The 25,291-nt window shown below is 36.4% G+C and overlaps 4 protein-coding genes across 11 annotated transcripts; 2 read left to right on the top strand and 2 right to left on the bottom strand.

Moving 5' to 3' along the window:
- Positions 1–1,612: 1,612 nt before the first annotated feature.
- tspan13a (tetraspanin 13a) lies at positions 1,613–6,029 on the bottom strand. 3 transcript variants are annotated; one of them, XM_044208254.1, is made up of 6 exons: positions 5,720–5,979; positions 3,573–3,740; positions 3,314–3,394; positions 2,997–3,110; positions 2,761–2,877; positions 1,613–2,609 (listed from the first exon to the last, which is right to left on the bottom strand). In XM_044208254.1, exons 1-6 carry the CDS (start codon positions 5,780–5,782, stop codon positions 2,535–2,537), a joined length of 618 nt encoding a protein of 205 aa, XP_044064189.1. In that variant the 5' UTR covers positions 5,783–5,979; the 3' UTR covers positions 1,613–2,534. The 3 variants fall into 3 exon arrangements, with proteins under 3 accessions (XP_044064189.1, XP_044064188.1, XP_044064190.1); XM_044208253.1 differs by having other exon boundaries at positions 2,761–3,110; positions 5,720–6,029; XM_044208255.1 differs by lacking the exon at positions 3,314–3,394 and having other exon boundaries at positions 3,588–3,740; positions 5,720–6,017.
- Positions 6,030–7,048: 1,019 nt separating this feature from the next.
- Positions 7,049–11,786, top strand: LOC122881714 (C-type lectin domain family 4 member M-like). Its single transcript, XM_044208250.1, has 7 exons — positions 7,049–7,265; positions 7,989–8,069; positions 8,181–8,288; positions 8,388–8,582; positions 8,963–9,123; positions 9,537–9,655; positions 10,518–11,786. The coding sequence occupies exons 1-7, from the start codon at positions 7,205–7,207 to the stop codon at positions 10,687–10,689; spliced, it is 897 nt and encodes a 298-aa protein (XP_044064185.1). The 5' UTR covers positions 7,049–7,204; the 3' UTR covers positions 10,690–11,786.
- On the top strand, positions 11,617–18,531 carry LOC122881715 (C-type lectin domain family 4 member A). 2 transcript variants are annotated; one of them, XM_044208252.1, is made up of 7 exons: positions 11,617–11,786; positions 13,444–13,494; positions 14,076–14,174; positions 15,110–15,304; positions 16,279–16,433; positions 16,702–16,823; positions 17,838–18,531. In XM_044208252.1, exons 1-7 carry the CDS (start codon positions 11,726–11,728, stop codon positions 17,983–17,985), a joined length of 831 nt encoding a protein of 276 aa, XP_044064187.1. In that variant the 5' UTR covers positions 11,617–11,725; the 3' UTR covers positions 17,986–18,531. The 2 variants fall into 2 exon arrangements, with proteins under 2 accessions (XP_044064187.1, XP_044064186.1); XM_044208251.1 differs by having other exon boundaries at positions 11,628–11,786; positions 14,073–14,174.
- On the bottom strand, positions 16,462–23,568 carry gpatch4 (G patch domain containing 4). Of its 5 annotated transcripts, none has more exons than XM_044208248.1 (9): positions 23,414–23,542; positions 22,191–22,298; positions 21,930–22,008; positions 21,771–21,844; positions 21,534–21,626; positions 20,832–20,948; positions 20,377–20,492; positions 20,010–20,060; positions 16,462–19,906 (listed from the first exon to the last, which is right to left on the bottom strand). In XM_044208248.1, exons 3-9 carry the CDS (start codon positions 22,006–22,008, stop codon positions 19,102–19,104), a joined length of 1,335 nt encoding a protein of 444 aa, XP_044064183.1. In that variant the 5' UTR covers positions 22,191–22,298; positions 23,414–23,542; the 3' UTR covers positions 16,462–19,101. The 5 variants fall into 5 exon arrangements, with proteins under 5 accessions (XP_044064183.1, XP_044064184.1, XP_044064181.1 ...); XM_044208249.1 differs by having other exon boundaries at positions 22,212–22,298; XM_044208246.1 differs by having other exon boundaries at positions 22,245–22,298.
- Positions 23,569–25,291: the final 1,723 nt, after the last annotated feature.

The raw sequence follows: 25,291 nt of genomic DNA, 5'->3' as shown, positions 1-25,291 counted from the left end.
CCAGAGGATGAATCATAATGACTTTCATGATCCCTGGACTTTTCCTGTAATGCTACCATGAGGTTGACATTTTGGGGCCTTAAATGTCTCATTAGATGGATTGCCATAAAATTTGGTTCACACATTCATGTCCTCCTCAACTTTTCATCATTTGCCATCTTCTGGTCGAAATTGTTATTTGTTCAATACTCTGGTTTATGACTAAATACTATGACTAATGATATTCCCATCAGCCCTAGCTGTACTGTGTCTTTATTGCTAATTAGTAAATGTTAGCACACTAAACTAAGATGGTGATCATGGTAAACATGGTTAGCATCAGCATGTTAGCTTTGTCATTGTAAGCATGTTAGCTCCATGGATGTGGTGAACGTGCTGAATTTAGCATTTAGCTCAAAGCATCACTGTGCCGAAGTACAGCCTTTCAGAGCCATTGGCGGAAAACTCTTAGTCTGGTTCTTTTCTGTATCGACCACAAAATTTGTTTTTCTTCAAGACACCAAACTTTAGATATTATCACTTGAAAATATCCAGTAAGGTACACAAAGACTGTAATGCTGGAAAGCATACAGCATTAAAACACACTTTATACTACCGTAACAGACATTCAATACATTACAAGAAACTGCCTTTGTTTTTCCGTTTTTTCCATTTTCCACTATTGTCGTATGGCAGTGGTGATGGGCAATGCTGCCCACTAGAGTAATGTTATAAGAAAAATAAATATATATATATATATATATATATATATATATATATATGTACACACAGTGGTGTGAAAGTGTTTGCCCCCTTCCTGATTTCTTATTTTTTTGCATGTTTGTCACACTTAAATGTTTCAGATCATCAAACAAATTTAAATATTAGTCAAAGATAACACAAGTAAACACAAAATGCAGTTTTTAAATGAAGGCTGTTATTATTAAGGGAAAACAAAATCCAAACCTACATGGCACTGTGTGAAATAGTGATTGCCTCCTAAACCTAATAACTGGTAGGGCCACCCTTAGCAGCAACAACTGCAATCAAGCGTTTGCGATAACTTGCAATGAGTCTTTTACAGCGCTGTGGAGGAATTTTGGCCCACTCATCTTTGCAGAATTGTTGTAATTCAGCCACATTGGAGGGTTTTCGAGCATGAACTGCCTTTTTAAGGTCATGTCACAGCATCTCAATAGGATTCAGGTCAGGACTTTGACTAGGCCACTCCAAAGTCTTCATTTTGTTCTTTAAACCAGAAACTTATAAACATATTTAAATAATTTATATCAGTGTCTAAATGAGGCCATGTGATAGGCTCTCTACCCTGCCAATGCACACTAGGATAGTACAGAATTACATGAATACATTGAGCTAAAATTTGAATGCAGTTTATATGGTGTGCAGTGACTTTCATTTACAAGCTGGCAGCACAGCAGCTGAGCTATCTGAGTTCAGAGTGACCTTCGTGAACAGGTTGGACTGCCTGAGGAGTCTAAACAGCAAGTGCAGTTCCTGTTTAACATCCTGTGTGGGTGAGTCATGTGGCACCAAGTTATCTACTCGAAAACACGCTTCTCTATCAGCACTGGATCTGATAAGCAAAGCATAAATACATTTACCGTACATGTACTGCAATTCTGCATGTTTATTTTGGACAATTACTGAAAATGACTACAGTTGTGAGACAGTTAATATGATGAAACATGATTTAGTATGAATTCATATTATTCAGATGTGTTTTACACAGGAAACAAAGAGCAATACATACATATAAAACAAAAACAAACCTGGTTTCATAACAATATGTCTATCAAGCTGCAAAACTAAAATTGTATTGTATTTTAACCAAAAGATATAACGTGTTAATTTGTGAGCTTTAGAGGTGCTGGTAGGTGGATTTTGTAAATTTTGGACAGAGCCAGGCTAGCTGTTTCCCCCTGCCTCCAGTCTTTATGCTAAGCTAAGGTAACCGGCTGCTGGCTGTAGCTTTAAATTTACTAAACAGACATGACTGATATCGTCTCATTTAGCAAGAATGTGAATAAGTTTGTTTCCCTAAATGTCAAACTATTCCTTTAAAGAAACACAATGTTCACAACAGCAAAAATGCACAATTTCAATGAAACTAATCGAGCAGCAAATATTAAAGAAAGACTACAACTTTTGAAAGATGAAATAACACATTCTTTGTACACACACAAAGTTGAATTTATAAGCAATAAGCTAAACTTTGCTCAGTTCAATACACTCAGGGGTTTTGTAGTTACAGCTTTACTTAGTGGCTAATATTAGTAGCTAGTGTTGCTGACATTACTGAGTCAGTTTGTTGATTTTTACCCTTTATGATTTTTCTATACTTGTGTTACTGTCACATTACATTTTCGCATCATTATCTTGTAATGGTCACTTGTGGCTACAGTGGTAACTATTCAGCAAAAGGTAAAGTCTTGCTTTAGGTCTTACAAATGTCCAGAAGAGAGTGATTTACAAAGTCAAGAGGAAAAACAATTATTTAGCAGTGCAATTATTTAGGTTTATTAAATTGTGAGTGGTCATAGAAAGGCTCCAGGATTTGATCGAGGATCTTTGATATTTCTGTATCTGTGGGCGAGCCAAACTCCAAGGATCTGAAAGGAGATAAATGAGAAAGTGTCAGTTTTCTGAATTCACAATAATACCCAGCGCAATATATCTTAATGTCTACATCAGCACCAGTTTCACGCCAAATTCCACATTTCTAAAAACACATTTGCTTTGTTGCCATGACATTTTACCGACCTCTGTAAAACTGAAGAAGAGTCCGATACCACCCACAAACTGAAGCACCTCTCCCGCATACTCCTGGATGATGTTGGAGCACATCTTACAAGATGGTAAAGGGTTATGAAAGCATCTCTGGCGGAAGAGGAAGTAAGAGAGAAAATTAAATAACTGCCAGAGACGTGATCATGCAAATCAAGATCAACCTGCTGCGAAGAGGAAAAAGAAAAGGATATTGCAGATGATTTACTTACAGCAGCACACGAGCCATTGTAGTTAATGTAAGAGAAGCCACAACAGTCGAGTGTTTTCTCCACGTCCTTTTGAGTGGCCTCGGATTTGTTCCATCCAACTTCCAGCAGATGGTTCTGTAAATGAAAATCATGCAGCCTGGTTTTGTATATGTGTGTAAAAGCTGCATTTGTTTGAAAAGCATGAGAATAGGCAGCAGGATGAGGTGGCCAACATGAATAACCCAGATTTTTGCTAAAATAAAAAAAACTGCGTAGAATCGACACTGTTAGGATCAATAAACTATACTAAACTATAGTATGTAGGCCAAAATAAATACCTGTTGGTCTTTATTCAGAGCCAGACAAGCACAGGACACAGAAAACTGCACAACAAACACTATGAACAGGATCATCATGTACTGGACCAAGTTTAGGAAGTTTCCACTGGATTAAAAACCATGAAAAACATCACAAGTGCAACAGACGAATAAAATCCAGCAAGCTTCATGTTATTTACTTTTCATTCTGCTTTGGCACTCAACAACTATAAGAAGGTGTGGGGTGACTCTGTGCCCCTACAAACAAACCAAAGGATACAAAGAAGAGCAGGACCTGGTGGTGCTTCAGGGCGCCACACAGCCCCACAAAGGCAACCAGGAACAGGAAGATGCCCACGCCGATGACCCCCGCCACCACCCTGATGCTGGAGACCAGGCCGAACCATTTGCCCCAGGCTGCCACTCCGATCAGCAGCAGACTCACCAGCTGAGGAGGAAGAAAACAATGTTACATGAGAGAAGAAGGAAGTACAATCAATGAACCTATGGTAAAGTTAGTCACTACACCAGGGACAAGCGTGTCATGGAGGGACAATACTGTATACCGGCTGGTTGAAGGTGTGTTGGTTGGGGTAAAAACCTGCATACTTTTTGCACTGTATGGCACATGGCTGCTGATCACTGATACTCCGAGATATTATAGAGTACGTCCCCACTAAGTTGGTTAAATTTGTAAACATCTTTTTCTCTCCATTTCAGCCCGCAGTCCAGACTAAAATGACATTATTCTCCCTACAAAAACTGCTTTTCCAGAGTGTATAAATCTTAAAATGCTGGTGTCAGTCCCCCAACATTTACAGTTTTTTACTGATATCGCTTGGCTCTCAGACTACATAAAGGCTCCCTTTCTTTAATGGTGGAGGTTGTTTCGGCTGTATGCAGCCTGACAGGAGACAGCAAGCTTCACTGAAACAAGGACTTGACTTGTGACATCTGCATGTTTTTTTGGGTTAAAAAAAAAAACAACTACTGTATAACTGTTGTTTCTTTACAATCAAAGATGTAGCAGTAAAGGGCAGCGCAGTTTGTTACAAAGATACAAATACAAAACAAAATGTCAGGTGCCAATCAAGGAAACTGAACATAATCTTAAATAGGGTTAGTGCATCAACATAAACAAGATTTACAAAACATTTTTATTTTGTTGTTGAAGTACCTCTGACTTCATCTTGTCCCCACCACTGAAACCGAACCAACAGTACAACCTTGATTAAACTAAAAAAAAATTTAAAAAAGGAAAAAGTTAGGTTTAAAAACGCAGCTATTGTGTTAAAATGTGTTGGTTTTTTAGTGGCACTATAGAGAAGTGGATAAGTGGAATGGATAGCTTTTTCTCCACCCAGAGATGGCATTAAATCTAGGGCTACAACTAACCATTATTCTCATTATCAATTAGCAATTATTTTCTCGATTAACTATTTTGTTTATAAGGAAGACAATTGTGAAAAAAATGCCTGTTAGGAGTTTCCTATCATGTATGACAAAGAAAAGCATCACATATGTTGGAACACTGTTTGTCCAGCAGATGGTGAGCCAAAACTTTTTGCCAAAACTAATGCGGTCTGAAGCTGCAAAGAAGCTGGAACCAGCAAATTTGGGGTATTTTAGCTTAAAAACGATTGCTTGATTATCAAAGTAGTTGCAGATGAGTTTTCTGCCAATCGACTAATCAATTAATCAACTATTCGTTGCAGCTCTAATCAAATCTATCCATTTCAAATCTAATTATTGGCTGAGGACATTTCTAAAAAAAAAAAAAAAAAAAAAAAAAAAAAAAAAGGTATTTGTCTCTGAGATCATCCAGGTGATTGGATATTTATAAGTCCTAAGTCAACCTAGTTAGATATTTAGTTGTTTTTTTTTTTACAACTTTATTGAATCATGCAGAACAGGGGATGACAGACAAACCTCTGCAAACACCTCCAGAGGTACCATATAACATAAGGGACATAACAGAAGATTAGTAGTTTCTTTTGTGCTTTTTGATTACAGAGATTGTTCTGGGATGCATAGAAGATTTTTGAAAAAAGTCTGAAATTGTTTGTTGTTCATGATTTATGAATGTGATATTTATCTTGCTGACAGAGATGTATTTATACGTTTATTTATCATTAAGCATTTTTTAAAAAAACTTTATTAGTAAAGCTACCAATTATACCAACACTGGCGAAAGCTCCTAATCATTTACCACCAACACCTGCCGGTGGCACTTAGTCAGCAAGGAAACTGGTCAGAAAACAACTCAAGCACTTAAATCTCGTTTCCTATTAAACTCACAGGTATGTGGCGCATTTCTGAATCGCAGTCAAGAACAAAGCAGAGTCACTTGTTGCCGTTTAAAAACATTTTTAGGAACAGCTCTAGGCTATATTTCAATCGGTATAACAGCGGAAAAGTTCTACTTACAACATAGAGTATGTTGAGAGCGCAGAGTGCGTTCTTGGTGCAAATGAATCCGCCGCAAACCATCGCTGCTCGCCGGGACAGTCCTTAAAATAAATATATTTCTATTTCTGCAGCCTCTTCAATGAGACTGTGTCAATGCTGAGGCTCTGTGGCTCCTTGTGGCTTCTTGTCTGTGGGTAGAAAAACCAGGAAGCGTTTCCTGAAGAGATCCTGTTCGCTGATTTGTCAGTCGCCCTTGTTACACATGAGTCATTTATTGTTCTGCATGCAGATAATTGCTTTATTATAGTCAGATACAAAATGAATCATTGGATCAAAGTTGAATCAACACCTCTCTTTCGACCATTATAACCTTCATGGAGGTAGGATTTATTGCAGGACTGTTGTATTAGACTGCATTAGTTTTGGCAAAAAGTTTTGGCTCGCCATCTGCTGGACAAACAGTGTTCCAACATATTAGGTCAAAAAGGACAAATATGTCTATTGATTAATGAATTACCTACTTTTTACAATAAAGTCTGTCAAGTCTTTCACTCCATCAGACAGCTCACCTCTTCTAGTGGGATCACCTTTCGCTAATCTTTGCTTTTGACTTTTGAAAAACACAGAAACATTTTATTGATTACAGGTAGTGCTGGCCTGGGTTGGTCAATTCAGATCCCAGTATGAGTCATCAGAATAAACTTGATCTGTTTTGAAAAAAAATGTTCAGATTAAAATTGATTTTGATCCCAAAAATGTATCGGATAAAATTTGAAGAACTGAGACCAGAAAAGTCACGGGTCAGAACAGCAGGTGATTTTCATGAATGTGGACAAAACCCTATGTTCATACATGTTTACTTCTTTACTTAATTTTGGGATTAATACAGTAGGTTGTGATTAACATTTTTATTAGAAAATTAAATCAAATTGATGTGTTTTCTGTCACATTTTGTAAAAGTAATATTGACAGAACTGACAGACATCCTTTGAGACTTATCAATACAGGAACAACACGTTGGCCCAGAAATTACATCTGTTGTCTACATTTGAACCAAACCATCAGTGACTGTAAGGCTAAATAACGTCTTCTTAATAAGGAAAAGGTTTCAACATGCTGAGAGGCATACATAAGTCCTTAAAAAACAAAAGAAGCAGTCAGAAGAAAAACCACCTGATGTAGTAAAGAGACAATTCCACTGCCAACTCTAACTATTTTGTTATTTCAACAAGTTTGTTTAGACACATAATAATATGATCTGTGACGGCCTGACCTTTGCCCACTGTATGCTGAAATTTGCTTTTTCACCATGAGCCTGTCAAAAACATAAAATTCAGTACTTGTCAGTTTTACAACATTCGGCCAAAAAGAAGAACTGCAGGTCATGTAATGACTCACAGCTGGTTTCTCTCTCTGAAACCAAACCAAACTACACTCACAATCACCTGCATTGAAACGTCTGCGGTGGTTTGAGTTTATGTCTATGACAAACCTGATAAAATAATGGAGGAAGAACTAAATTATGTAACAGTGACTTTCAAGACTAACGGTATTCCTGCACAAGGTGAGTCATGTATTCTGTTTTTTTGGAGCACAGCCTATTGGAGCATTGTTAGTTGTACTTTGGTGGTGTCTGCTGAACTGAAGCCAGAGCTGTCTAACTGAGCTTTTCACAGAGGTGGAAAGTAACTAAGTACATTTACTCAAGTACTTAAGTACAGATTTAAGGTACTTGTATTTTACTTGCGTTTTTCTATTCCCTGCTACTTTAAACTTCTACTCCACTACATTTAAGTGGGAAATATTGTACTGTTTTACTCCACTACATTTATTTCATACAAAACATAATATGATTGATTGTTCTACATAAAACTAACCAGTTTAAATGCTGCCTACACAATAATAATCAAATGACATAAAATCTAATAATTAAACACTGACAAGGGTTGTTCTCCATGATCACTTCTACTCTTGATACTTTAACTACATTTAACTGATAATTTTGAATGCAGGACTTGGACACTACTTATAATGGAGTATTTTTTTATTGTTACTTTTACCATAGTAAAGAATCTGAATACTTCTTCCACCACTGGCTTTTGAGGAGGTCACTCTGCTTGTACCAGGCAGCTTCCAGACATACTTTAGAATAAATGTCTTTATAAATCACTGCACACTTCAGTAAACTTGCTTTTTGGGTAAAAATACAATACTTGTGTAAAAGCAATTCCTCTGAACTTCTTTAAGTCTTAATTTCATTTCATTTAAGCTCTTTTGCTTTTTGCAGAGAAACCAAACGACCTAGAAATAATCTATGATGAGGTGAAGACTAAGGAGCAGGCATGGGATACAAATCCTGTCATACCAGGTTATTTGTGGCTCGCCATGATAAAAAAATATGAAATACTATTTGCTATACTATTAAAACTATTTGCTATAAACTAGTATAATAAATGTATTGTTTTTTTGTTCTTGGTAGAAAATGAAAAGAAAGCTCCACTGTATACTCTGCTTCATCTGGTGGCAGCAGGTTTGGGGATTATTTGTATCATCTTGGTGTCAGTCGTCATCGCCCTCAGTATTCACTGTAAGTCTATCTGACTATCTTACCTGTTTTCAAGATCTGTCAAGGCAGAGTGACAGTGACAAGTGAGTGCAACAGTAACGCTTTCTTCCCTGACTGCAGTCAACACAGTCATGTCAGAGCAGTACAGAGAAAACATCAACTTAACAGCAAAGAATCTGCAGCTGTGGACAGAAAAGACTGACTTAGAGAGACAGACAGAAGACCTGACCAGAGAGAAAGACAGACTCAACTGGACCATCGGAGTCATCCTGGAACATGAGATCTTCCCAGTGAATACCTACTGCCCACAGAAAGGTGAAAACATAGTGTACTTTAGTTGGGGTCTGTTTGGGTTTTGTCACCACTCCTATTGGTCTACCAAACGTCTACCGAGCACCCATCATAGTGAATGTAGTCATTTCACCTAACTGTTATAGCATTTTGATTTGTATGTATTTTTGCTTATGAACATTATTTTATGTCATTAAGAGCTTGGACTTTCTGGCACAAAAATGTTTTTAATTTGAGTGGAATTACCTGGTCAAAGAAAAAAGGGCTAAAAGATAAAGTCTTTACTATTTAAGATATATAGAAAATATACTGTATATATATTCTTTCATTTTATAATATATATTTTTGTATGTAACAGAAAATGACGGTGATTATGATTTTGTTGTCTCGTTCTTGTTTAACAGTGTGTAAACCTTGTCTGGACGGCTGGGTGCTGTTTCAGTCGAACTGTTATCTGTTTTCGAAATCTGATTCCAAGTACGATTGGATGGGTTGGCAGGGAAGCCGTGATAAATGCAAAAAAATGGAAGCAGATCTGGTGGTGATTGAAAGCCAGGAGGAACAGGCAAGACTGCTTTAAGTTAATTTAATTTGTATTTTCATGCTGAAAGCTAGGGAGCATCTCCATCTTTATCTTCATAGACAGAGATGGAGATGCATGATGTCCAGAAGTGTGAACACGTGAAGTGGATAGTAATCTAGACACAAAAGATGATTCGTTTGAATATTTAGAGTTTATCCTTCTAATATCATTGTCATAAAACCCCACCTAAGCTTCACAGCTACTTAAATTCCACATTTTATTCATTTTAAAATCTATTTCTTGCATCTGTCTTTTCATCTTTGTGAAGCATGTCGTATTGTATCTTTTTTGTATGAAATGTGCTGTAGAAATAATAAAAAAAACCATTATTATTATATTATGGTAGAGACAAAGAGTCTAATTTTTCTTAATTATCACCTTTATCGCAAATTTAGGAATTCATCAATAACCACACACAAGACTATAATGAAAAGCATGGCTACTGGATTGGCTTGAGCATCAGGGATTCGATGAGCACGTGGATGTGGGCAGATGGAAGCAATTTCACTGTGATGTAAGTGAAAAAACACACACAATCACTCAAAATTTGCCACATATGTCTTTTTAACCACAATGAATCATGACCACAGTAATTTAAGACACATTACTTTGTCATTACTAAACAAACCAGACCATCAGCAAGAAGACTGACAGCCCTCTTATATGCTGCATTTCACACTTTGTGTCACTGGGTTGTAAAGAAATCTGATGGAAGCAAAAAATCTTCCAGTTTCTTAAAGTGGCAGATGGTGAAATTAGTAATAATCAGATAAAGAAAAATCACTTTCAGCATGTCCATCTCCCTCAGTAACACCAAAGATAAAAACTTTGTCAAAAGAAGAAAAGATGGTGGGAAGCAACAAACTTTCTTCATTTAGCACAAACACTGGAGTTTAGTTTAGCATAAAGACTGGAAACAGGGGTAAACAGCTAGGATGGCTCTGTCCAAAGTTAACAAATCCACCTACCAGCATCTCTAATGCTCGCATATTGACACTTTATAACTTGTTTGTTTAATATACCCAAAAACCAAACTGTAAAAACGACAAGTTGTGGTTTTATGGAAGGTTATGTGTGTGTTTTGGCTGTGACTGGAGAATACAAAACTCCAAACTCTAACCAAACCAGAATAACTTTGCTGGTAGGCAGATTATGTTACCTTCTGACAGAGCCAGACTAGCTGTTTCCCCCTGTTTACAGTCTTTGTGCTACGCTAAGCTAATCGGCTGCTGGCTGAAGCTTCATATTTAAAGTACAAATATGAGCTTAGTATTAATCTTCTCATCTAACTCTCTGCCAGAAAGTGAATAAGTGAAATTCCCAAAATGTCGAGCAGACACAGATTCATATCGTGATTTTTTTTTTTTTTTCACTAGGTACTGGGTTACACAACAAGCTGGCAACAGAGAATTTTGTGCTCTAACTCTGCCACGTGCAGATCCACTGGCCAACTGGCACAAAGCGAGCTGTGACAAGAGGAACCGCTGGATCTGTGAAAGTAGAGCCTTGATCAAACCGGATGAGGAATCGGCTGCATTATCCAAATAGATTATTTAATATTTAAGAAATCTATCTACCTACTGAAGCAGTTTTTTGTGTGTGTCTGAAACTGATATATGGTGTTTTTCCTTGTTTTTTAAAAACTAAAGATGTAGGCACATTTTCTTTTTGTTGTCTTTTTCTAATTGAATGCAAGTATCCACTTCTACAAATGTTGCAGAGTACATCCTCACCTTTGAGTTATATGTAGCATGCTTGAATGTATTGAAAAGAGATAAGAAAGCAAACTGAATAAAAAGTAAATGCTATAATCTGTTTATATTCCTTGGACATATACACACATTTATAATATTCAGGGTTTTTTGACACAGTCATAGAGTAGTTAATTCAACTATATGTTTTAGCATTGATGTCATAGTGTTGTTCTACCCCACTGCACTATATTGAGAGGTGTTTCTAATACTGCCCCCCTCATGTATGTAAATGGAAAGGACAAAACATTAGAAACACCTCTCAATAATCCAGTACAACTTTAACTATAACCTCAACAATAAACATATAATACAATTTACACATTTCCGATAATGTCACCAAAAACTGAACATTATAAACTTTGTAAAGGTAAAATTTAGGGCAATACACCAATGTCATCACAACAACGATGACCTTTCACCAGACATAGTGTTACAACTAGACTGCTCATCAATTAAGAAATCCAACTGTGAGTTAATCCGCCAAAGTTAAACACAACAGGTTAAAAGGTCAAGGTCATTGGATGACGCTTAAGTGTGTCAACTTCTTCTATCACAATACTGTGCACATTTGTTTGCAACAGAAGCAGATGTACTTCCCAGAACAGATGAAACAGTCGTCTTGTAATGTGTAATCAGTGATCACAAACACATCACCTCATTGAATATTCAGCATGATGTGTTAGGGGAAGTTGTACCTCTTGTTTGTTCTCCATGAAGTATGCTGTACAGTTTTATTAAGTCACATGTTTCAATCATCAGCACCATTGTCTGTTAAAGCCTGCTCTCATTCCCTGCACTGAAGCAAGCACAGCAATGTATGACTTTTAAGGATGGAGGAAGAAATCACTTATTCTACAGTGGTTTTTAAAAATGATGGTCCAGCTCCAAAAGGTTAGTGACTCCTGCTTTTTTAAGATTAAGCATAGTTTTCACTGGAGTTCAAAATGTCTGTTATTTTAGGCTATTTAACATCTTTCTAAGGGTTCTTTGTGGAAGTTGATTGTTGACCCTTGTAGTCACAAAAACACAAAAATAAGTTGTTTTACTTGTTTGCAAAATTTCTTTGCTATGACATACAGTACACACCAGTTTAACACCACTTTTTTCCACATCACAATTTCCAGTAATTGCAGATTTTCTCCATAGCTTTGAGGAAATGTTATAACAAAAGATCCATTATTCCAATATGTGACACAAACACCAAAACTGTGTTCCACATTGTTAATTCGGGGTTAACCTAAGACTAATTATAGTCACCTGTTCCAACGGACTCCTGATGGAACTTTTCATTGTCCAATATGACACTGTAATAATGCTGCACAACTGTTGTCCCTCCATTCCCAACCTTATAGCCACACGATCCTACACCTGCATCACATATTCTCTTTGTTTCTGTATTTTTGGAAAACAACAACTAACCAACCTAGTGTGTCGATTCACATGTAACATTATACTGTTTATATAATACACACAATAGAAACACATTTACTGAAGAATATTGTGAGCAGTGGAATCCGCACTGTAAAGTGATTTGCAGACCATGCTTTCTATGTGATGGTTGTGTGAAAAGTAAAGAGAACTGTGTGAAGAGAAACAGAAATCAAGACCGTGTAGTCCCTCATTCGTCCAGGAGTGTTCCATCGTAGAAAAAGTTTCAGTCGTAGTCATCTGGACACTGTTTTCAGAATCAAAACGTTTCGGCTCCCATCCGGAAGTCATTCAGGTTTTAATTCTGAAAACAGTGTCCAGATGACTACGACTGAAACCTTTTCTACGAAGAAACAGAAATCATTAAAAGTTAAAGGTTTAATATTATATATAAGACTACACCTATGTTATATATTTTGTTGAGTTGTGTACAATCCCAAATGTTTCCAACAATGTTCAAACCCAGAGAAATCCGTAACTTTATTCAAGGTAACAGTGCGTTTCATTTGGTCACCTGTCAATGTCATTGTGTTATTGGATAGGATCCAATAACACTTGTTTCACATAAATGATCACCATGTTATGTACCTTCCCGTTTTAAAAGGAAGTACTCTACACCAAACTGAGTGCCACATAAAGGGATTTCATTGTGACATTGTGAAGAATCATCACTATTAATTCAGATGTACCACATGTACATTTGCACTACCGGACTATTTATGTATACATATACTGCATCATTTGCACTCCAGTACTATGTACTGAATACTGCAATAACTCATCTACTGCACTGTTATTTCTGTCCATAATTTGCACTGCTTAATATTCATTGCACTACTGTTCTGCCCAGTCCAATTCATTATTATACATATCCATCAGTATACTTCTGTTTATAGTAATACCATCTGTATATAATGTCCATAGTACCACTTGGAAAATATTTTCATAATATTGCTCTATCCTGCACATACTCTATATCCTGCACTTGCTTATTGCACTTCTGGTTTGACCTAAACTGCATTTCGTTGCCTTGTACTTGTACATGTGTAATGACAATAAAGTGGAATCTACTCTAAGATATCTCATATCACTTCCCCATGTTGTTATTACTTTCATCCAGAGAAAAAAGAGGACCCAGTAAAACCTAAAGGTACTACTACTACTGTACCAGGTAAGTTATAAAATCTGTCGAGTGTCTTATTTTCATTTCATCAGTTAAGCTATAGAACATTATATCATTATACAAAATGCTTTACTTATGGAAAGTATAGTAAGTACAAATTCACACTTTATGATAAAGAATTATTATTTTAAGATTCAAAAAAATACTTACAAAGTGCTTCACAAAGGAAAAAATATAACCAAATAAAGCTAAATCTTTTTGTTCTGCTTTGAGACTTTTGAAAACATCTAACTTGAATATTTGGTATAGTATTATAAGTAGTATAATATTAGACTTTTGCCAAATTTACTCCTAAAGCTCCTAAAAACCATCAGTAATTTTCTTTAATATGTCCTGTGTGATTATAGAAGTGATGAAATCGTATGTCAGAATGTATATTGGTCATAAGTTGTTCCGTGGTTCATTTCAGTCATCTAATCCCAAAGGAAAAGAGGAAAACACTTAACATACAGTATATTACAATACAAAATGAAAATACATTTTCCATGCAACCATAATAACGTTGATAATGAATGAGTTGATTATAATTATGATCATGATTTGAATATGAGCTTTCTCATTTCAAGCAGATGGTGAAGCAGCTGCACACTCTGACTTTCGTGTGTTGGCTGTGTGTTTGGGGATACTCTGTGTACTCCTGGTGGCGAGCATCAGTGCCACCATCTACAGTGAGTTTCGTTTCAGCAAATTTCAAATTTCAGTGAACAATTAGAGCAGCCAGTCGGTCTGGGATGTGTTTTACTAACAGAAAATAATGGTTACGTAATGTGAGTTCAGCTTTCTGTGATTTGTGCCTGCTTGCTGCCTTTTAGGAGTCAGTCTGTATTTTACTCTTTATTTCTGATTTGTAGTTTTGATTGGTTTACTTTTTGGTTTTTGTTTAGCTTGATCCATTTTATGATCCAATTTAACATTAAAGGACCATACATACAACATGCTTTAGTCTACTAACTACAAGTCTTGTATAGCCTATTGTAGGATACATTATTTCTCAACATTTTCTAGGATACTATAAGTTTTTAGATGGATTTCTTGGCAGTTGTTGTCTCAGGTCATTTCAGTTTTCTATTTAAATCAACTTACAGAGTTGATTAAGACAGATAATCAATCAATCACGGTGACAATTCATCACCTTTTTGTTTAAAGTTTGGTTATCATTATATGGTAATGCAGCAGTGAGCAGAAAACTTTTCAAAAGTTCTACCTGCTGTTGTGTTTAAGGACAATCTGACATCAGAGAATTGAGAGTTGGCTGCTAAAGAGCAACCTTTTTAAAGCAAGAAACGAGGGGTCGTGTTATGCTCGAACAGAACTAGTTCGAACTACTTGTTGTCCGAATCTACATGTGCTTGTATATTTTCTGACAACATACTAACTCGTGGATGCTGTTCAGCAGCCGACTTTCAATTTTTGGATGTTGGAGTGTTTTTAAAATGGCCCCTATGTCAGACTGGACATAATGAAAGCAATGTTAGGTTAGAAAATCAGTCTAAAAAAGGTCAGAAGTAAAGGGGGCTTATGGAAAATAACGCTTCTCTGAAAACACCAAATGCATCCACTGATTGAATGACTGACCGGCGCGTCCTTCTCATTGTCACCATAGTCAGTGTGGTAATGACTGAAAAGAAAGCAAACCTCAGGAAACTCACAGCAGCAAATCAGCAGCTGGTCATGGAGAGGAACATCTTAAAGAGACAGACAGAGGAGATGAGCAGAGTCACAGATAATCTCAACCGGACGCTGGGATTCATCCAGAAATTTGACAACTTTCCTGTAGAGGAATACTGCCCAGAAAAGAGTAAGTGCGTCTTGCTATGTTGACCATACAGTATGTGTAGTTCTTAACCCACAAATATAGCTTACTGTGTATAGATACATTTGTTTTAAAGAAGTACATACTCTGCAAAGATAATTTGTAAACGTTGCCCAGCTTCTAAAATAATAATAATTTTCTTACAAGAAATGCAGCTCAAAGTGCTTTGCAATAAAGAAAATACATGCACCGAGTGCTTCATATAAGAAATAGACATAGAATTAACATAAAAACAGGGCTAGAATTCCATAATTAATGGAAAATAAAACCCACTTGATAATAATAAAAAATAAGATACAAATAAAGATGAAAATAGTGAATGCTTAACATAAGATGTAAAATAAACCCCAATGAATGATAATAAAGTTAGAAGATAGAATACATAGAATGCACAAAATCAAGTAAAATACAGAATTCTAAAAGAAGTGCAGCGGTGCATAAGTGCAAAGCAAAGTGTAAAAGTAGTTCCCGGCCTGTATCAGACAAGTCATAGCTAATTAAAGGCTAAAGTGAAGAGATACGTTTTTACCTTTCTTTTAAAAATATTTAGCGAGCTGGCTTCCCTGATATGTATAGGTAGTGTGTTCCATAGCTTTGGGGCGTAATTGACAAAGGCTGCAACCCAGATTTTCTTTCGGCTGTTGTTGGGAACCTCCAATACACCAGCAGCAATGATCACAATGTTCTTGAAGGCAAATAGTTAACAAGGGAGTTAGCAATGTAGCTTAGGACAACGCCCTTAATAGGCTTGTTTAATTGGCAATGATACTAATATCTCAAACTTAAATTGGTGTGTATAGGTATATTAAATGTAGAGAAAGCTGTTCTGTCATTGGGACCTTAAACTCCCCCCCCCCAATATTTGAGTTTGTATTTGTGCCTTTTGTGACACAACCCAAGAACACTAAAATAACAGGTTCTAATCTTGTTCCATTTCTCTGCTTTTTTCGTGAATGCAGAGTGTCAGCCTTGTAAGAGAAACTGGATTCTGTTCCAGAAAAAGTGCTACCTGTTTTACAATGAAAACCCTCCTTGGAAGACATGGGAAGATAGCCAAAAATATTGCCAAAAGACAATTGCAGATCTGGTTGTTATTGATAGTCTACAAGAACAGGTAAGCTCCACCACCAAAAAGCCACAAGTAACTCAAAGAGTTTTTAATTGTGTTTCAATTCAGATTTAGAGATTGCATGGCAATTCAGAGTACCAAGGAAACATAAAAAACATTCACATTTCAACATTAAATTTCCAAAATGCAATGGAATTTTACAAAATTAAATTGTATTTATTCGGGAGATAGAGTGTTTTTAATGTCTGATCAGAATCTATACCTTGAAGTGTGAAAGTGTGCATGTTTTTCATGATCTGCCATGGTATGACAGGAATTCATCAATAATCACATCAAGTACTACTACGACAAAGACCATGGATACTGGTTGGGGTTACATGACAAAAATAGTGACAATAACTGGCTCTGGGTTGATGGACACAATGACACTGTAAGGTAAGAAAGCCTTTTTTTCAATAAACATTTTAATTTACTAGTTTGTTAGCTCAGAAACAAGGCTTTTCAGGAAGTGCGGTGCCCTTTTAAGGCAGTGAACTTCCTAAAACCTCCGGGACTGGGTCTATGAGAAGTAGAGCTTGTGTGGTAAATTTCCTCTGTGTGAATAAAGATGCAGTAAATTAATAGCTTGTCACGTGTGTGGAGTATGAGTTTAAAATGAGGACACCTTATACTGGGGAGCATTTTGATAGAAGACATTGCTATAAATAAAACTAGTATATTAAGTAGTTAAAATTAGTTCCACCTTAACCAGCTACATCATTAAAATGCTGCTTACATGTTAGTGCAAAAATAATAATAATCCACTTTATAGCATTATAATTCTCTGATAGGGGCCATAATAAGTACTTTTACTTCTGATACTTGAAGTACATTTTGATAATGACATAAGTATTTTTTACTTAAACAAGTTGCGAATGCAAGACTTTTACTTGTAACAGAGTTTTTGTACATGTTATTACGTATTTATGCTGTATAGATGCCACAATCACTGCCTCTTTACTTTTAGTGATTAAATTACTTTTATTAGATCAGTTCTTTCAATTTCATGCTTCAAGCCAACATGGACGATAAGTCCTTAAAATGCTCAGAAATAATGAAAATTTGAATATCTAATTCTGTGACAACTGGGCAGGCAAATTTAATCTGCTAAGGAATATTGTGGGATACAATTTAAAGCTCCAAAACAGTTTATGGACGTGATGAGATTGTTTCATCCAACTGCTGTTTCCAATGTTAAGAATGAATCTTTCAGTCTCAAATGAATAAGTAATCTAGTTAATATACTACCTGGACAAATCTTAATAAACATCATGCCATTTTTTCATTATTCTCATATTTGTATCTGGCCTTTTATGTTATTCATCACACAATTTGTTCCACTTTATTAGTTCTATTAGCAGCAATAGACATGTTACTAAACATCCTGATATTTATGTTCTGTGATTGAAGGTACTGGATTAAGAAGGACATTGTTACCACTGACAAATGTGCACTGGTGATTCCTGAGAAACAACCTACAGCCAGCTGGAACCCAGCATACTGTAAAATGGAGAACAAATTCATCTGTGAGGCTGAAACTCTGATATGGTCTAATTAGCCCTATGCTTGTTTTCTCAAAGTATTCATGCTCTTTATGTTGCATGCCAAACTACAGCTAGCTCTAATTTGTAATCATCTTTGAATTATGGCAACTAGATATCAGTGACCTTTGCTGCGAAGACACTGTATATTATACCCAAATATCAATGTTATTCAATGTAGTATCATTGAATATAAGTCAGTGGAACATGTGATCACTGCTCAGTGTTTCTTAACAATGATCCAAAATTCTAAATCTTAAGTAAGTGGACTTGTGCAACATCTACGCGAAACATTTGCAAACTGATACAACAAAGTTGCTACAAGTTGTGTACTCATATGCAGAAGTTCCTGGAGTTACGTAATGACCAATGTGTCTTAATGTGTCGTGCAAAAAATTAGAAAAACGGTCCTTTTCGACATGTGTGACAAATGCAGTTTGATGTGTCACATTTAATTTGCATATTAAGTTCAGAATTTCATGTAATACCGAGTGTGTCATCTATCTTACGTGCACTTCCATGTTTTGCCTCCTTTCAATAAAATGACAGTTGTCTACACTAAAGTGGTCAACACAGCTATAATTATTTGACAACAAGTCAAAACCTACCAATGTCAACACTGACTTGATTTTTAGTCTCAGTTTAGAAAAGCTGGGTTTGGGTTGCACCGTGTGGATTAGCAAAGAGTGCGGACTCGTCAAATCAATTACTTTTAGCATCAAACTAAAATATCCACTCACTGATTCAGCTGAACACATTTCATGTTGTATACAATCAACAATCTTAAAAAGTCAACAAATAACTAAACTGACCTGATTCCATCAGTCACTTAAAAATCTGCAACACGTTATCATAAATTCAACAGCTCACACAATATTGACTGAAAAATCTATTTGACAGCCTACAAGTGAGGTTGTTTAACAGGCAGAAGAGGCACAACTGTTGGATGTCATTATCTGGTTACTGGTCTGAATTACTAATTAAAGATATTCTCCAATCAATGGAAAACATCTAAATTCATTTACAGGCCTGTCAAATGTTTGACACTAGAGCTGATTCAAGGTAATGCCAATTTCCTCAATCAGCGAGGGAAAAAACGGTTTATTGATGTCCAAAGCATTATTTAAATAAATCTACTCTTTGGACTTCTTTTTTTTCTTCTTTGGAGCAGGTGCCTCCTCGTTTCTATTGTCATCTATAGATGTTTTGTCCTTTTTACACTTTTTCCTTTTCTGTTTTACTGTTGAGTTCTCCTCTGTAACTTCTGCTTCGTCCAATGTAACTGCAGCTTTTTTCTTTTTGTTTTTTGGAACACAGTCCTGGACTGGCTCTGATTGGCTGGATTCAGTATCATTACTCTCCTCTTCCTCAGCAGGTTCACTGTGGCGTTTAGAGGATTTCTTCTTCTTCGCTTTTGTGACAGAGTGCATCTCAGCAGTCTCCTCTAGACTCTTGCTCTGTGCTGCAGGTGAAGGCGCTCTTTCTTCATTCTGCTCTGCATTGTTTTTCTTCTTTTTATGTTTCCTCTTTGTTTTGTGAGAATGGTCTCCTTCACCGTTTTCTACACAGATCACATCCCCCTCAGTGGAAATTGCATCAGTTTTTTCCTCAGTGTCCTCACTGGCTTTCTTTTTCTTTTTTTTCTTTTTGGGTTTAACATCTGTTTCAGGACTTTCAGACACTTCATCACCATTTAGCTCATTAACGCTCCCAGTGGATCTCTTCTTTTTCATCTTTTTTCTCTGAGAGTCCTCGGCCGTCTGCTCCTGCCTCTCAGCTCTCTGATCAGCTGACTGGTAGATCTGTGGAGTCGGTGTAACACAAACTGGTGAAGCACTTGCTGGTTTGCGCTTTTTCCCATACTTAGCCATGAACACAGCCTCCTGCTGCTCTAGCCTGGCTAACTTGGCGCTCATGGTCAGGCCGTGCCTGGCTCCTCTAGAGAAACACAACAGAATGAATAAGAAATCTTTTTTTCCAAATTTTACTTATTCTGAAATATTACAACTTAGGTTTTGTAGCATTTTATGAATGAACTTACTTGTGAGCCGTGCGTCCTCCACAAGCCTTCATTATATCAGCATCAGAAAGCCTGTTGAGTATCAATGAATAATTTAAATTGTATAGCACTGTTAAAAACAGAGTTACAAAGTGCTTTTGCAGATAGATAAATCAAAGCAGATAAATCAAAGCAGATGAACAATAACATCAGTAATTAATAGCTGACTGATTATAAAGAAATAAAAACAGACAAAAATACATCTTGAATGAAATGGGAGAATGGTTAAAAAATAAAAAGAATAAATCAAGGAGTGCTCTGTAGTTGTAATCATGTTGACAGTGATAAAATGTTTTGAGGAAAAATATTTATAAATCTGAGCAAAGGCTGCACCAGACGAAGTTCTTACTTTATGGTGCTGGAGAGATCCAATTTCTGGTCTTCCTCCTCGTCTGAGCTACTGCTGTCGTCTGAGCTGGAAGACTTTGGCTCTGGCTGCTCCTGACCAGACAGCAGTGTGGCAGACTGGGAATAAAAATTAACAAAGTGAGTGTCATTATCAGTTCAGACCAGAATCAGTCATATTTGAAAATACAATAAATGTACAGAAATTTGTCTTGCTGGCGCAGGTTCTTTCAGCATGTTTGTAGCAGTTTATTTGAACTATTAAAAGGATAAATCTGTTCTACTTTTTTCATATTGTCAACAAATTCCACAAAAAGACCAAAATCAACAATGAATTGATCTAAAGCATTGCCTGTGTAGCCAAAGCCTGATATACCTTATTCCTCTGTGTCGTACACCTCCACTGTCAAAAATCCATTTATATTTACCCAATAAATATGAAACAAATAAACAGATTACCTTGACAAAGCATCCATAAAGTTTGGCTTTAGCCAGCGTGGCTTTCCGTGGCTTTTTATTGGAGATCATCCCATCCTCTTCATCTTCCTCCACCCTCTTCTTCAACTGAATACCGTTCTGAATCACACAGAAAACACCGACCTTCTGTCAAAGACTAAATCAGCTGATTTCACTCATTAACAAGAGAGGAGGAACTAATCAGTGTAATCAGCTGCTGAATGTTGTTCTTGGAAAAATCCGTTTTTAGTTCAAAAAGACTGAAAAGTTAGTTTAAGGTCATTTTTAGTTCAGAGTTTAAGGACCTAAACAATAGACACTTCAAAGTTGTTGCTTTGAGCCACCAAACGGCTCCTAAAAATATTCCAACACTGACACAATAGAGTAGCTAAATACAGCTACATTCACAAGTGGAGGAGGTGAATCAGTGAGTGTTAGGTTTTCACAGTCATGAATCAGCTGGTAACTTTGCAAATGTTTGACTATGAGCTGAATATCATCAGTGATTATTCCCTCATTCTGAAATAAGTTGTCCCATTACCACAAAAAAACAAAAACAAATGTACACAACTCACCTGAATAACCTTTTTAAACATAGCAAGACTGCATCACTCAAAAATGTCCAGTCCCCTGATCATGTGTTGATCAGTACAGGTGATTGTGAGTGTGTCTGACTGTGTTCAGCTATGTGAAGGTGGGACTTACCTGATCAGATTCCACCTGCAGACTGGAAGAGGCCTTATTGAAGACATGATCCCACCAGTGGAAGGTGAACTGCTCCCCTTCCTTATGGCCAACCTGGTAGATTAGAGCAACATGTGAGTCTACAAACAACAACTTTCTACAGAAGACAAACGGAGTATAGACCAAAACAGTTATAGCTGTGCACCATTAATCCATTAAAATGAGAGTAAATGCTGCACAAAACCAAATGTCACTCACCCCTCCTTTGTCACATTTCACTTTGACCTTGATAGCTTCTGATATGCCATTCTCAGCTCGCCCCAGTCCTTTACCTGAGTACAGAGTGGATTGATTAAGAAATCTGCGCCAGAGTCTGACACATAACAGTGGTTGAATTGTTGTACAAGAGTATCTTACCGTGTTCCCAGCCATGACGCAGGAGTTGCTGCTCTGCAAACTTCAAACCACGACTTTTCTCTTGTACAACTTCTGCCATCTGTATAAAGGACAGTTTGTGGAATATCAGGCAGGACCACTGACTACTGAAAAATAATAAACTTGATTAATTTACTTTTTTTATTTCTAGTGCACACAATGATATATTTAAATGTGTGAAACCCAAAACAGGCATTTTGGCAGGAGACAAAGCATTTGTATCTGAAATAATATTTTACTAACAATAGTATGGTGTACACTGACATCTGACTACATGTTTGGACAGTGGTTTCCAACCTGGTGTCAGGACCAAGGGGTTGAAACTAAATATCTGGGATCCCAAGATCATCACTGGAAAGGAGAATAAATATATTTTTGCAACACAAAATGATGTTTATTTCTTTTTTCAGACCTATTACTGAATAATTTCACCTCTTCAGGCCTCTAAAGATTCAAATACGCCAATATGAGAAGGACAATTTAGGTTTTGGCTGGTCACAACTTAAACTCGTACAGCATGCAACTTGTGATTGCTGTGATTTCAGGGGTCACAAGCCAAAAAGGTTGGAATATTTTAACTGGTCCAAGACATTTGCACAGTACTGTAGTTTTCTTGAGTCTGTTTATCTCTCTTACTGTCAGGTAAACAAGTTGTTTCACATTGTTGTTCACAACATACAGAAAAATGCTCCTGGTGAAGCACAGTATATAAAGTATCTTCACAAACTTCTGTCATTAGTATATCCTGCAACACTGTAATGAGCAGATTTTGTGTAGAAGAACTACAGCTGAAACAATTAAGACTATTTGTCGCTCAATAGATTGTTTTAGTCATTTATCAAGCAAAAAAATGTGAGGATTTGCTGCTGTTCCTTATCTTAATATCTTTGGGTTTTGGACTTTTGTTAGGACAAAAAAATAAATTTGATGACATGTCTTGGGTTCTGGGAACTTTTCACTATTTTCTGACATTTTATAGACCAAATGATTAGATTGATTGATCAAGAAAATAGTTCACAGATTAACGTAATAATTGCCATGGAAAGAACTCGTGGGTCATGCATTTGAGAAATAAAGTTGAAAAATAAACTACTTTTTGTAGGGTTTGTAAGGTTGTGATAATGCCTAGTTTTCTTTGCAGTACCATTAAAATTTGACACGCTCCTCTGTATGAACACGTTTGTCATGTAAACAGTCAAGTCAAAGATCTATTTACACATTTTACTGCCATGTCAACTGTACTTGCATCCGACAAATTAGCATTTCTTGTGAATAAACCACATTTTAACTTTCTCGGGTCTGTAACGTTACTTCTCTAACGTTGACAGGGCTGAGCTGATGCTAACAGCTAATATAAAAGCCAAAAGTTGAACACCTCATAACATCAATTCGCCTGTATTGACAGCCTTTCGTCGGCTAACGTTTTACACACAATGCTAACACATTATAAATAAAATACAATATACCTCTTGACGTCTTGTTTCATTAAAACTGCATCACTAAAACCGCAAGACGGGAAAAACATACATTTAAATACGGCAAGTATAGCTAGCCATGCGGCATCAGCAGAAGGCTGCCATGACACCGGAAATACGTCACTATGCATACTTTTTCTTCTCGTAGTTTTGCAGCAGAGCATGCTGTAAAAGGAGCAAAATAATCGTAGGCTTTGAATTAAATACTGTATTAAAATCCCGTTTGAAGCCTTTATATACTTTATATAATATTCCCCTCTTGCACAGTGGTGGAAGAAGTAACGTTAGGCTATTAAAAAAAGTAGCAATATCACTCTGTAAAAATACTCTGTTACAAGTAAAAATGTAAAAGTATAAGCAAGAAAAAGTACTTAAATTATCAAAAGTAAAAGTTCTCATTAGGCAACAGAATGGCCCCTGTCATTGTAATGCTACCTTATAAACTACATTATCCGAATATTTATTACTTTAACATTACTATCAATGTTGTAGCTGTACGAGGTGGATCTAATTACCATACTTTTTATACAGTACTATTTGGTAGTTCAACCCTTAACAATATACCATTTTAGAAACTCATTTTTCTGTGATAATGTAGTTGAGTAAAAAGTACAATATTTCCCTGTGAAATGTAGTGGAGTAGAGATGTAAAGTAGCTTAAAATGGAAATACTCAAGTAAAGTGCAAGTAAATCAAAATTGCACTTAAGTGCAGTACTTGAGTAAATGTACTTAGTTACTTTCCACCACTGATTCAATCTGGAAACAAATGTTTTTGGTTGACTTTTAATTGGAACTTGTGACCTTATTTTTAGATAATGGCAAATTATTTTTACTAAACTGACCAATAGACTGAAACAACTGAAACACACACACACACACACACACACACCTCCACCCCCACCCACCATGGCTAGGTAGCTTTAAGGTTGGAAAAATCACCTTATTCCACCCTGTCTGTCAGTATCACATACATATTCTTTATCAGCTTGTTCCAACTATTTGTTGAAGCTATATGATGTTTACACTTGTGAATATTTGTGAAAAATGTTTGTGAAATATTCAAACCCAAGACTCCATGCTTTTTATGGCTGCACCATGCCATCAAATGGAAATATTCTGGACATCTTGTGCATCATTTTATACACATTTTCCCCAAATTCACCCTGACATATCTGAAATCTTTGAAAATGTTTGGATCTCCACTAGAATTTAAAATAAAGTTATGCAGGTTGGAAAATGTTGTGGCTGCAAAACATGTGTTTTTAATGACAGTGCCAGTGGTGGATCAGAGTATATAGCTATAAAACACCAGGATGTCAGTAGATGGCAGTATTTCACACAAGAAAAATAAAATATATTGAATATTCAAATGATCATCTAAAAAGCATCCCAGGTGCAAACATTTAAGGCTGTTTACATCAACAGTATGAGATCCTAAAACACATTAAAGTAGCCATATGCAAAAATGTGTGTTAATAAGGGGAGTTTTACTGGTTTAGACCTGCTGATGGCTGCACTCCTCTCTGATCGCAACATATCTGATGAATGCATTATTCAACAAATGGCTTGCTGGATTCAGGATCTCCCTTTATGAGATTCCTGGGCCACGGCCAGTTGGCTACTTCAGATATTATCATACCAGACAGGTTCAGGCTCTCTGCTTCTCAAACAATTTACAGAAAAAAAAATCCAAAAACAGACATTTTGCATTATTCTTAGTAATTTAATAGAACCGCTTTCCTTTAAATGTTTCCAGAACATCCAATAAAGCTTGTTTCTTTTTATATATAGATGATGTTTTCAACCTTTTAGTCTGTCAGCAGGCTCATTAACACAATTACTTGTTATTACATGAATCTGCTTATCT

The sequence above is a fragment of the Siniperca chuatsi genome, linkage group LG9 (assembly GCF_020085105.1).
Source record: "Siniperca chuatsi isolate FFG_IHB_CAS linkage group LG9, ASM2008510v1, whole genome shotgun sequence".
Taxonomy (NCBI): domain Eukaryota; kingdom Metazoa; phylum Chordata; class Actinopteri; order Centrarchiformes; family Sinipercidae; genus Siniperca; species Siniperca chuatsi.
Note: the sequence above shows the minus strand (reverse complement) of the source record. Positions and strands in the feature narration are given on the sequence as shown.

What these genes read in the sequence shown, in the direction of transcription:
- tspan13a (XM_044208253.1), bottom strand. Translation starts at nt 5,782, where the DNA reads ATGGTTTGCGGCGGATTCATTTGCACCAAGAACGCACTCTGCGCTCTC. An exon ending in CTCTCAACATACTCTATGTT is followed by an intron (nt 3,741 to 5,719) that starts GTAAGTAGAACT and finishes CTTCCTCCTCAG; the next exon opens with CTGGTGAGTCTGCTGCTGAT. An exon ending in CTCTGAATAAAGACCAACAG is followed by an intron (nt 3,111 to 3,313) that starts GTATTTATTTTG and finishes TTTCATTTACAG; the next exon opens with AACCATCTGCTGGAAGTTGG.
- LOC122881714 (XM_044208250.1), top strand. Translation starts at nt 7,205, where the DNA reads ATGGAGGAAGAACTAAATTATGTAACAGTGACTTTCAAGACTAACGGT. An exon ending in TACAAATCCTGTCATACCAG is followed by an intron (nt 8,070 to 8,180) that starts GTTATTTGTGGC and finishes TGTTCTTGGTAG; the next exon opens with AAAATGAAAAGAAAGCTCCA. An exon ending in CATCGCCCTCAGTATTCACT is followed by an intron (nt 8,289 to 8,387) that starts GTAAGTCTATCT and finishes CCCTGACTGCAG; the next exon opens with TCAACACAGTCATGTCAGAG.
- LOC122881715 (XM_044208251.1), top strand. Translation starts at nt 11,726, where the DNA reads ATGGAGGAAGAAATCACTTATTCTACAGTGGTTTTTAAAAATGATGGT. An exon ending in GGAATACTGCCCAGAAAAGA is followed by an intron (nt 15,305 to 16,278) that starts GTAAGTGCGTCT and finishes TCGTGAATGCAG; the next exon opens with AGTGTCAGCCTTGTAAGAGA. An exon ending in TTGATAGTCTACAAGAACAG is followed by an intron (nt 16,434 to 16,701) that starts GTAAGCTCCACC and finishes ATGGTATGACAG; the next exon opens with GAATTCATCAATAATCACAT.
- gpatch4 (XM_044208244.1), bottom strand. Translation starts at nt 23,472, where the DNA reads ATGTTTTTCCCGTCTTGCGGTTTTAGTGATGCAGTTTTAATGAAACAA. An exon ending in TGAAATGTGACAAAGGAGGG is followed by an intron (nt 21,627 to 21,770) that starts GTGAGTGACATT and finishes CTAATCTACCAG; the next exon opens with GTTGGCCATAAGGAAGGGGA. An exon ending in GATCTCTCCAGCACCATAAA is followed by an intron (nt 20,061 to 20,376) that starts GTAAGAACTTCG and finishes GATACTCAACAG; the next exon opens with GCTTTCTGATGCTGATATAA.